This window comes from Ovis aries, chromosome 5 (assembly GCF_016772045.2).
Source record: "Ovis aries strain OAR_USU_Benz2616 breed Rambouillet chromosome 5, ARS-UI_Ramb_v3.0, whole genome shotgun sequence".
In the NCBI taxonomy this organism is placed as follows: domain Eukaryota; kingdom Metazoa; phylum Chordata; class Mammalia; order Artiodactyla; family Bovidae; genus Ovis; species Ovis aries.
In genome coordinates, this window is record NC_056058.1 from 49,367,399 (window position 1) to 49,379,836 (window position 12,438).

At 36.1% G+C, this 12,438-nt stretch overlaps 1 protein-coding gene across 7 annotated transcripts in view; it reads left to right on the forward strand.

Annotated features, from left to right (window-relative positions):
* Positions 1-12,438, forward strand: part of ANKHD1 (ankyrin repeat and KH domain containing 1) — a 109,555-nt gene that overhangs the window by 94,755 nt on the left and 2,362 nt on the right. For 4 of the 7 annotated variants that reach the window (XM_012178613.4, XM_060415842.1, XM_027970312.2 and 1 more), the window contains 9 exons: positions 595-1,051; positions 1,506-1,652; positions 3,255-3,404; positions 3,583-5,195; positions 8,055-8,231; positions 9,237-9,488; positions 10,049-10,224; positions 10,926-11,090; positions 11,369-11,841. In XM_012178613.4, the coding sequence (XP_012034003.2) occupies positions 595-1,051; positions 1,506-1,652; positions 3,255-3,404; positions 3,583-5,195; positions 8,055-8,231; positions 9,237-9,488; positions 10,049-10,224; positions 10,926-11,090; positions 11,369-11,428 (3,197 nt within the window). In that variant the 3' untranslated portion in view covers positions 11,429-11,841. Of the gene's footprint in view, positions 1-594; positions 1,052-1,505; positions 1,653-3,254; positions 3,405-3,582; positions 5,196-8,054; positions 8,232-9,236; positions 9,489-10,048; positions 10,225-10,925; positions 11,091-11,368; positions 11,842-12,438 lie in introns of those variants that run through there. The other 3 variants (XM_027970311.2, XM_012178614.4, XM_060415840.1) reach the window with 2 other exon arrangements.

The following is a 12,438-nucleotide window of genomic DNA, read 5'->3' on the forward strand; positions in this document are numbered from 1 at the left end:
ATATTTCACATTGTAAAGTGACATAGACAAACAGAAGGGGAAGACATTCAGGTGTAATTTAAGTTCCCTGTGAAAACATTATATATGTCTTAATGTGATACCATAAGAGGTTTGCCAGCTTTTCTTCAGGTTCCTCCTTATTCTCATTCCCCAGTTAGAAAGTGGGGAGAGGTCTAGTTTCTCAGTTAACTAAGGTTTAGTGTTGAAGCTGTATAGCACTGGGGCCCATTACTTTCAAAGAATTGTTTATTGTACAATCTGGCAGTTATAGTAATAGGCAAATGACTTTGCTCTATTTGAATTCTAATTCTAAAATGCTATTTTAAAAACTTCTTAAATCCAATCTGTATTGTGATTTTTGGTTAGTTCATGAGACTAGCATTTCAAAGCTTAAGAATGTTAATGTTTTGTACTGAGTTAGACATCAAAATATGATACTTTCATTCTCACAACTGTAAAGATTTGTTTATTTACTAGTGAATACTGATAAAAGGAAAATATGACTAAGAGTAAATTATGAATTATTAGGTATATTCTGTCACAGTTTGTTTTGAGATCCATGGCTCTCAGTGTGATTTATATCCTTTTTCACAGTGGAGCAAGAAGTTCCCATAGAACCTCCTAGTGCGACTACCACCACCACAATTGGAATCTCTGCAACATCTGCAACATTCACAAATGTGTTTGGGAAAAAAAGGGCCAATGTTGTGACAACTCCTAGCACCAACCGGAAAAATAAGAAGAACAAAACCAAAGAGACTCCTCCCACTGCACATTTAATATTACCAGAACAACATATATCCTTAGCACAGCAAAAGGCAGATAAGAATAAAGTAAACGGAGAAAGCAAAGGTGGTGGTGCAGGTGGGAACAGTGATTCAGATAACTTGGACAGCACAGATTGCAACAGTGAGAGTAGCAGTGGTGGTAAAAGCCAAGAGTTAAATTTCACTATGGATGTGAATTCCTCTAGTGACAGGAGATACCCCCCACTGCTGCTCCATTCCCAAGAGGAAAAGACAAGTACCTCTGCTTCCAAAACTCCGACACGGTAAAATTTTCTGACTTGTTAATTCTGCACCTACCTTTCCTTTTGCATACCTCGCACAAGAACTTGAAGTAACACAAGTTGTGTTAAATAATTTAAGTCTACCACATTATCTGTCTTCAACATTTAAAACTGAAACATTTAAAACCGGTGTCCTCCTAATCATGTGCTAGTTATGAAAGGAAATTATTAGAACTTTAAAGATTTAATTTTGAAGTTGAAAATGTTAGCATGCCTTGGTTTTACTTTAATTATGTCATTTTTATTGATTATATATAGTCCTTTTGGCTTCTGAATCCATTTTAATACTAAAGTAAATGATGAACTCTTTGCCCTATTTCTGTTTTTCTGAATTGTTAGTAATTTGATGTGCCAAATTTTAATTCAAATATTTCAGCAAATCTCTTGAGTTTCTATCTTAAAATTTATCTTTTATTGGATTTGATATTTCTGTTAGACTTGAAGGCGAAGTGAATCCTAATTCCTTATCAACAACCTACAAGTCAGTGTCATTGCCACTAAGTTCTCCAAACATAAAGCTGAATCTGACTAGCCCTAAAAGGGGGCAAAAAAGAGAGGAAGGATGGAAAGAAGTTGTCCGAAGGTAAGTACAATTAGTCTCATCTTTTTAACTTATCTCCTCGTTTTCTCCTCTTGTGAGATGGTTACCCAGTTAATTAATGAGTAATTTGAATGTGACTATTATTTTCAACTACAATGCCATATTATATGCAGAGTAGACTAAAGCAAAATTAGAAACAGTAAGAAATGTTGGCTTTAGAAAAACAAAAAATGCTTTATTAAAGCATAAGATATAACAGTTTACAGACAAATCATGCAAAAAGGTCACAAACTTCCTAAGAGAGAGTCACTTGACAGCAAAGTCACAATGTTATTGGTGAGGGCTATGATATTGTTTAATGGTCCCATTTTGAGTCAGACAAGTTTGTTCATCTACAGTATTTAAATAATGTTAGAGTTCGCTAAAGAATCATTGTCTACATTTAACTAATACAGTTAAATCACCATAAAAGGTGGGGAAAGAGCTCATAAAATTAAAACTTCCTTCTCCCTCAAAAAAATAAAGACAAATAGCAACACCCCTGCAGCCAACTTTGACAACTCCCTTTATTCACACTGCTTTATACTTAAACCATGAGGAATAAAAACAGAGAGGGACCAGTGCTTTAAAATGTTTCACACAATCCAGAAGGTATTTCAAGCCTTTGCTCATACTTTATATCAGGGAATTAGGACAAGACACAGATTTACTTGTGTGCACTTAATCACCAAAGGACTAACATGTCTGAGGTTTTATTGTATAATTTTTCTAAGACTTTTTGTCCATTAGAAGCAAACAAAAAAGGAAGAAGTGTTGGCAGAACAGGAGAAATGATGTGCACTTAATAATTAGATTGATTTAAGTATTATATTATTTATGGCCTAGTCTATGCTCTAGCTTTCAAAATGTCTAAATATAGTCTTACCAATTTATCTACATTAGGATGTTAAATTTTGATCATGAAATGTATTTTAGAGTCTGCAATTGGGTATTCTTCTGGCAGGTATAGTTCAAAGTTTGAGGGTGGAATCTTCAAGGGGGGAATCTTGACAGTCAGCAGTGACCACATGAAAATAATGGATGTTGCTTTCATTTGGTTCTGCCAGCAAACACTGGGTTTCCACAGTAATCCTGCAAGAGACCCAGGCTATCTTGTCAGATCCCAGTGTTAGCCTCTGGTGTTCTCTCTAGTTCACTTGACTCACACAAGTGGAATTCACACACTTGTGAATTGCTTTTTATGTAATTTAACTCCGAGGCTTATTGCTTAGTAAAGTCATTGAAACTGATAATCTGCCTGTATTCATTTTCATATAGAGTTTAACAATGTGGTATGCATTATTTTAATTTTGAAAGTATCAGTATATATGATCATTGCCATTCAGTTAATATGTGATAGTTTGAATGCTGGGATCATGAGTGACAAGTATAATTTTTTTCAAATAGCAATGTGTTTTTCATCATTACTAAATTAAATTCAGTATAATAAGAGGTCAGTTTCTAAATAAAAGCTTCTAATAACTTCCTCTTTAAGGTTTGATAAATACTATTCTCCAGATATTCATGAACATACTTACTGAGACATGTTTTTTTAATTAACATTTTGATTTCATATGCTCATATGTGTGATCTTCATTTTTATAGGTCAAAAAAATTATCTGTTCCAGCCTCAGTGGTTTCCAGAATAATGGGAAGAGGAGGATGCAACATCACTGCAATTCAAGATGTTACTGGTGCCCACATTGATGTAGATAAACAAAAAGATAAGAATGGCGAGAGAATGATCACAATTAGGTGATTATGAAATATATATATATGTATATTTAGTTAGTTAGTTCTGTGAGGAAGTTAAACTGTATTAGAAGCACGTTTTTCTTAGCCATGGTACAATCAGAATTTTATTTCATGGTAAAGATTACCTAGTTTTTTGTGATTTTGATCTTGTTTTGTTTTTTGTTGGTTTTCTCCCCAGGGGTGGTACAGAATCAACAAGATATGCAGTTCAACTTATTAATGCACTTATTCAGGATCCTGCTAAGGAACTGGAAGACTTGATTCCTAAAAACCATATCAGAACACCTGCCAGCACCAAAGCCATTCATGCAAACTTCTCATCTGGAGTAGGCACCACAGCAGCTTCCAGTAAAAATGCATTTCCCTTGGGTGCTCCAAGTCTTGTAACTTCACAGGCAACAACATTATCTACGTTCCAGCCCACTAATAAACTTAATAAGAACGTTCCAGCAAATGTACGTTCTTCTTTCCCAGTTTCTCTCCCCTTAGCTTATCCCCACCCGCATTTTGCCCTGTTGGCTGCTCAAACCATGCAACAGATTCGGCATCCTCGCTTACCCATGGCCCAGTTTGGAGGAACTTTTTCACCCTCTCCTAACACTTGGGGACCATTCCCAGTGAGACCTGTGAATCCTGGCAACACAAACAGCTCTCCAAAGCATAATAATACAGGCCGTCTACCTAACCAGAACGGAACTGTTCTACCCTCAGAGTCTACTGGACTAGCTACTGCCAGTTGCCCTATCACTGTCTCTTCTGTAGTTGCTGCCAGTCAGCAACTGTGTGTGACTAATACCCGGACTCCTTCATCAGTCAGAAAGCAGCTGCTTGCCTGTGTGCCTAAGACAAGCCCTCCAGCAACAGTGATTACTTCTATGACAAGCACTTGTAGTTCCCTGCCTTCAGTCTCATCTGCACCTATCACTAGTGGGCAAGTTCCCACCACATTTCTGCCTGCAAGTACTTCTCAAGCACAGCTTTCTTCACAAAAGATGGAATCTTTCTCTGCCATGCCTGCCCCCAAAGAAAAACTGTCCACACAAGACCAATCCACGGCAAACCTGTGTCCCCCCTCTTCAACTGCCAACAGCTGCAGTAGCTCTGCCAGCAACACCCCAGGAGCTCCAGAAACTCACCCATCTGGTAGTCCCACTCCTCTGTCCAATAACACACAGGAGGAAGCACAGCCATCCAGTGTGTCTGATTTAAGTCCTATGTCAATGCCTTTTGCATCTAATTCAGAACCTGCTCCATTGACTTTGGCATCACCTAGATTGGTTGCTGCTGATAATCAGGATACCAGTAATTTACCTCAGTTAGCTGTACCAGCACCTCGAGTTTCTCATCGATTGCAACCCAGAGGTTCTTTCTACTCAGTGGTACCAAATGCAACTATACACCAGGATCCGCAGTCCATTTTTGTTACAAATCCAGTTCCTTTAACACCACCTCAAGGCCCTCCAGCTACAGTGCAGCTTTCTTCAGCCATGAACATTATGAATGGTTCTCAGATGCACATTAACCCAGCAAATAAATCTTTACCACCTACATTTGGCCCAGCCACGCTTTTCAATCACTTCAATAGTCTTTTTGATAGCAGTCAGGTGCCAGCTAACCAGGGTTGGGGAGATGGTCCTCTGTCCTCACGAGTTGCTGCAGATGCCTCTTTCACTGTTCAGTCAGCATTTCTGGGTAGCTCTGTACTTGGACACTTGGAGAACGTGCACCCTGACAATTCGAAGGCACCTGGCTTCAGATCACCTTCCCAGCGAGTTTCTACCAGTCCAGTTGGTAAGTTATTGTAACTGTCATGACTGTGCAATTTGGGGCTTTAACAGCATAATCTAACCTTCCAAAGATTATAAAGCATTTATTTTATATGTAATATTTATTGCATGATCATGAAGAAATAAGGGTGTTATCATAAACAGTAAAGACCCCTTAATGACTGCTGATTGAGTAGACAAAAAACTAGTTATAGGTAAGTCACTCAAATATGAACTGCTTTATATTCTTTTTTATGATCTCTCTGTACCTGTTATCAAGGAAGTTATACCTTATGTCAGTTCATTTTCTTAGAATTGATATTAAGATATTCATAAAAGGGACCCATAGGATGCTTCAAGAATTCCAAATTCACAGACATCTTTAAAATCAAAGTGAGTGTTTGCATTTCTTTAATTTAAAAAGGTTGGGTTACAGTTCATAATCTACATTCTTTGTTTTCAGTCATGGGTGCTCAGAATGAATATTAAATGTCTTAACCCATCTTCTTTATAGTAGATGGAGCTGCTTGAAGAGATCCAGTCGTGTATGCACTCTTATTTTTAAAAAACAATTTCAAATCAGCTCTTTGTCCCTTGAAGTTAGAAATTAGCTGCTGAGGCGGTATAAGAAAGAGTTGGAAAAATAAGAGGCTAGTGGTGGCTCAGAGATATTTGGAAAGCCAGAATCTTATTTTCCAGAGTCTAAGGGCCAAAATTTTGTTCCAGTCTGCTCTATTATGCTCTGATTTAGTCCAATCTGCTCTAATAAATGCTAAAAAACAAATTACAAATTGTGGCTGACCTAGAATGAGAGTAAGAAGTAATAGTACCACTTATTTAGCATTTTTTTTCCAGTTGGAAAACTTCCCAGAGCCCATTTCCTTTTTATTAGTTATAAACTGATCTCAGTTGTTTAAAATTTGTGAGTTTACTAATATGGCATAGCCTTAGCATTTCTATCAGATACGTTTCCATTTACTTATCTTTTCAGGAAAACATAGCTGTTATATCATCTTTCAAATAGAAATAAATGTTACATAAGACCATCCATGGTCCAAAATATTATTCTCCAGGATTTTTTTGTTATATATATAAATAGGTGCTATTTTAACTTTTCATTTTGGTCAAACTAATAAAGTTTTCAAGAAGCCCCAGGATGAAAGAAGAGCTCATTGCCAATGCTCAGACTGTGGTAAAATTTAATTAATTTTTAAATTAATCCATGTGACTGGCACTAACTAATACGTGAATTTAGATGCCTTAGCTAGAGTTGAGCTTCAGATCTTTCATATTCCAGTGTTTGAGCTCTTTGCACTCTAATACTGTATCCCAGAAGATGTGCAGATTATGAATGGCTGGAAAAAAGAAAGTAAGGAAATTATCCATCTAATTTGGTAGTAAACCAGGTTTGGGATCCTTATTATTCAGATCTGTAACATCAAAATTACTTATTACTAATTAAAAAAAAATTTTTTTTTTTTAAGCAAGCATTAATCCTTGACTTTCCTTCCAGGGTCCAGGATTGATTAAGCTTGGCTTCATTTCTTAACTGCCTGGGTGGTTTCTTTGGTTGACCTTTCAAAAGACAAGAAAGCATGTAGAGAAATTGGAACTTTCAAACTCTGCTGGCAGAAATTTAAAATGTTACAGCCACTTTGGAAAAATAGTTCCTTGAGAAATTAAAAAGGGTTACCATATGATGCAGTAATTCTTTTCCTAGGTATACCCAAGAGAAAACATATGCCTACACAAAAACTGGTATGCTCATGGCAAAACCATTCATAATAGCCAAAAGGTAGAAACAATCCAATGTCCATCAATTGATGAATGGAAAACAAAATGTGGTGTATCTATATAATAAGATATTATCCTCAGTATAATGTATATTTGATGAGATAAAGTAAAAGAAATGGAGCAGTTATTTGTGCTACAACATAGATAAACTTTGAAACCATTTTGCTAAGTGAAAGAAGCCAGTCACAAATGACCACATATTGTATAATTCTTTTTATATGAAATTTCTAGAATAGGCAAATCTAGAGAGAAAAATATGTTAGTAGTTGCTTAAAGGTTCAGATATGGATCAGGTAAAGGAGGATGGAGAGTGACAGGTAATGCATACATTTTCTTTTAGTGTGGACAAAAATGTTCTAAATTGACTATGGTGATGGTTGCACAACCCAGTGAATATACTAAAGCCTTTGAATTAAAGATCTGCCTTAGAATTTTGAATTTTTTATGTTGATGTTAACTACTTTTTCCTGAAATGAGCACCTATAATCCTTTTCCAGATCCTTGCCCTCTGTCTCTACTACACTCTCCAGAGAAAGCAATGGAATTTGAGAAGACTATCAAATTCAGACTTATGTAAACTAGATATTGATAGAAATTTTGATGTAGTTTGCAACTTCTGATTTTTTTTTAATAAGATGGAGTTCTGAAATTATCTTTAGTTTAATAGTATGCTTTTCTTCCTTGTCAGGAAGAAAAAAATTGGTAGATTTTGTTATTCATTTTGCATAGGAAATGACTATAATTATAGAGATGAACAGCTATTCTTCCAAGTAACACTTAGTCACAACATGCTGTCATTTCATATCCCCTCCAATGAAGCCTTTGAGATTTATCTGAAACATACTCCAGGTGACTGCCATTGCTAAACACTGGACTTGCTATATCTAGTGTTGCCTGGGGTATTCTTCTAGACTGCAAGAAACAAAAATGGGTTTGGGACATACAGTGTGGTATAAATGGATTCTTGTTGCTGTGATCCACAGAATAAACTGTGTGCTTTCTTCTTTTTTAAAGAGGAATTAAGTAAACTTTGGACTTTCATTTTTTAAAGCCTTAGCTAATTTGATGTCTTGGACCTGTTTTATTTCAGGATTACCGTCCATTGACCCATCAGGCAGCTCCCCATCTTCCTCTTCTGCTCCTCTGACAAGTTTTTCCAGCATACCAGGAACTCGGGTTTTCCTGCAAGGGCCAGCTCCTGTTGGGACCCCTAGTTTCAACAGACAACATTTTTCTCCCCACCCTTGGACGAGCGCCTCAAACTCATGTAGGAATCCTGGAGGAAATTGTCCCAAAGAGTCTCTAATAAGTTATTAAATCATTTGTTATAGGGAACACCATATTGTAATTTTAAGTAATCTAAGTTATATGCAAATATCCAAGGTTTGTATTGCAGTCATGTCAAAAATTATCAGTCATTTATAGGCTAGAAAACTTGAGAAGGGTCAGGCTATTCTTTCAAGCTGGATTTGAGGTTACACTGAGACTTGGATCAAGAAAAGAGGTACAAAGAAAAGAGAGAAACTGAGGAAGAAGCTGCTTACCCTCTTGGTTTGAGTTCAGCTTTTTTGTATCCTCTATTTTCTGATGAACCATGGCATTTTTATCAAGAGTCATCTCTTTTAGTATCCAAACCACCACCTAAGGATCTAGTTACTTTATAGCAATCTAAGCATCATTTGTTCCTAACTCATTCAATATATCTGCCTTGAGTTAAAAAAAAGGAGAAAAGAAAAAGGGAAGTAGTTTTATAAGATGCTTTGAGGTCAGTATTGTGAAATGGTTGTATTTAAATATCTAATCAGTTTGGTATGATTCCTCATTTATTTTTACATTTGAGGAAACTGTATTGCCATTTATAAGTAAAAATATTCCCCTGTTCTGACTTAATTATTTCAATATTTAGAATAGATGAAGTTCTAGAGAACGTGAACAGGATTTGATTTTTTTTAATGAGCATCATGAGGTAGTCAGTGAATATTGGTCCTTTGACAAAAGAACTACAGCAAGAATAAATAGGGCCTTCTTCCTTTCTAGCCTTGTTCAGTTCAATTTAAAAAAAAATTTAGATTATTTGTACTTGCTTCAGGCAGTAGTAGTAGAGGATAATGTATATAGAACTCATATATTTTCATTTGAATGATCTTGCAAAATGAAAATTTTCTTTCCAGAACCTGTGTTGTGGAATAGATCTTTCCAACAAGGTTTCTCATATTTTTATAATTTGAATTTTTATATGTAATAAAACAATAGAGAAATATTTTGCCACCAGGTGACTCTCCTATTCCATCTGTTTCTTCGGGATCATCTTCACCTCTTTCAGCCACTTCTGCCCCACCAACATTGGGCCAACCAAAAGGAGGCAGTGCCAGTCAGGATCGAAAAATCCCTCCCCCCATTGGAACAGAGAGACTAGCCCGAATTCGACAAGGAGGGTCTGTTGCACAAGCCCCTGTGGGAACTGGTTTTGTCGCTCCTGTTGGACACAGTGGAATCTGGTCATTTGGTGTTAATGCCATGTCAGGTACAGTTATAGTGCCCTCTTTCTGGAGGGATATCTTGAGTAAATTGTGAGATTTTGCCTTTTAAACTTAGTTCCTTATCTAAATAAATAAGCTTAATTCCTACACTTAACTAGTAGGATTGTTTAAACCTTTGAGGAGCCCAGTCCAGTCTCAAAGTTTGGAATGTTAGTTTGGGTTATATATTAATAATAGATGTAATGTGTATGATAGTAATAAATATAAAATAATAAATACAGAGTTGATTAGAAATTAAAAATTCAAAGCATACTTCCTTTCCCTCTTAAGCTTTTCACTGGAGAATGGGACAATCATTTTATTTCTTTCAGAGAGCATTTAATCTTTTGAAGGACAAGGTAGAGTGTTTGGGATATTCTGAAAACTACATCCAATTACAGGAACTTGGGTTTTTTTTTTTTGGGTTGCAAAGATTTTTATGAATGTGTCCTGAGCTATCAAAAGAATGCTTTTGATTAAATTTAGTATGAAAAACTCCAGTGGTAATGTTTTGTTATTTTATCCAGATAAATAGCTAACTCTTGATTTCAATTCTTTTTTCTAGAAGGGTTATCAGGTTGGTCACAGTCTGTGATAGGGAACCATCCAATGCATCAACAACTGTCAGACCCAAGCACATTCTCTCAGCACCAGCCAATGGAGAGAGATGATTCTGGAATGGTAGCCCCCTCTAACATTTTTCATCAGCCTATGGCAAGCAGTTTTGTGGATTTTTCTAAAGTGAGTTGACAAACATCATTGTAATTTGTTTAACACTTTGCCAGCCAATGTAGTCACATGTTAAGGAGTAATTCGTACTGAAATAATTCTCCTTTTTGGTTATAACTAGTTTGTTTCTATGAATTTGTCAGATCTTTTATCTATTTTCAAAAGTGGGTTATGTTGTTTACATTAGTTTGTCCTCGAACTATCCTGAAGATCCTGCCATCTTTCCAAACCTGGAAGATTTGACTTTTGCTGCTTTGCATCTGGCTGCCACAGCTGAGAAGGGAGGCCTCTCCCCCTCTGGAAAGCTGGCTCTGAGCTCACCATTGCCCTCTTGTCTGCTCTGAGAGCTTCCAGGTTGCCATAAAGCCAGATTGTGGCTGCAAGCTATCGTGTAGAATTCCCTTTTCTTAGCACAAGCTTATTAGTAAAGTAAAGTAAATCTAAAATGTGGGAAAGTTGGGGTATTATATGTTCATAAAATATTGGAAATTTCCCAATCATTGAATATTGGATTTAGTTGTTTTCTCTATTCTCTTTGAAAAAGTGTTGCTGATGTAGATAACTACTTTCAGTTTCTCAACACTGTACAGTGGTGCTATACGTACTACATACTCTGGAGTTCTTTGAATGAAGGGAAATGAGAGAGATATATGCTGGTATTATGGAATCATCATTTATAGTCACTTCATGATTACATCTTTCTGCTGTTTTAGGGTCTACCAATTTCCATGTATGGAGGCACCATAATACCCTCCCATCCTCAGCTTGCTGATGTTCCAGGAGGCCCTCTGTTTAATGGACTTCACAACCCAGATCCTTCTTGGAACCCTATGATAAAAGTTATTCAAAATTCAACTGAATGCACTGATGCCCAGCAGGTAAAATGAACTTAATGCTCTTTTATTTTTCAGATTTATCATGTCATCCTTTTAATTCTTTGGGTAATACAAGTTCTGAATATCAAAAGTCAAGACATCTTACCACCTTGATCTGAATTAAGTTTTTCAATATCAAGATGATGCTACTTAACATTTTGTTTCGTGTACTGTATTCTTTCTAGGCAGAAACAGTGAATTGCCATTGCATTTATATATTCGTTTTGTAAATGTCTAAAGATTCCTAATTAGAAATTCCAATTTTTCCTCCCCCTTTTCAGATTTGGCCTGGCACGTGGGCACCTCATATTGGAAACATGCATCTCAAATATGTCAACTAAGTTAGAAGGTCTTATTCTTTAGCCTTGTTTGAGAAATTTTGACCTTGGAAGAACCCTGGGGATTTTTTTTTAATGTGCCTAAGAAATTTTCTCTGAGGCTTTAGCAATGGAAATTTGATTGCCCATTGTATAAGAAAAAATTGATTTCCTAACCACCTGATTATGTTCTCTGGTTAGTTTAGCCATTTTGAAATTAGTGCTTTGGGCTAAACATACTGAATGCTACTTGTACGCAGAAAAGAATTAGATGATTACATATTTCAACCTTTTAGGGTGGTAAATACATGTACAATTGTTTACATACTTAAAAGGAAAAAGTTGAGTAAATTTCTTGTCATATAGTGGCTCTACTTAATGTAGCCTGTATTAATGTGAAATATTTACCAGAATATTCAATAAAAAGATGAACAGTGTTTAGAAGTGGGGTGTGATCCTTTCAGTGGTCATGCAGGTACTGCCCAATCCACAATCATATTGAACCAGGTTGTTAATACTGTGTTTGTAATAGGCTTCTCACATTTTACACTTTAGAGTCCATTCTTAGGTTGCCTTGCAGAAGCACTTTTAGAATGAGTTGTATAATTACTCTGTTAAACATTCCTTGTTCTTTGATTTTCTTGCATATATTTTTATAAGTGAGAATGTTTCAAGCCCCTGTAATGTATCCTATCTGATTTTAGCAGATAGGCCATTGAAAGGTTTAACTCTTTGTGGATCATGAGTATGTTAATAAGAACAATAGGATTTCAGTCAGATGACACTGAACAAACTTAAGACACCCAGATCACCCTTCAGACTCCTTTTGTGCTTCCTGACTTTTTAATCTAAAGATTTATTTTGGTTATAGGTGTGTAAGTTTTCAGTTGGGACATAGGAGGGGGTGAAGTGACTCATGTACTTCTGTTGTATTGTCAAATCAGCTGAATGTTTATAAATATGTGACTAATTCTGAGCTTAGTTTCATGAACAGCCAATATGGTCAACAAACTAAACTCAGAAACCCTGGAATG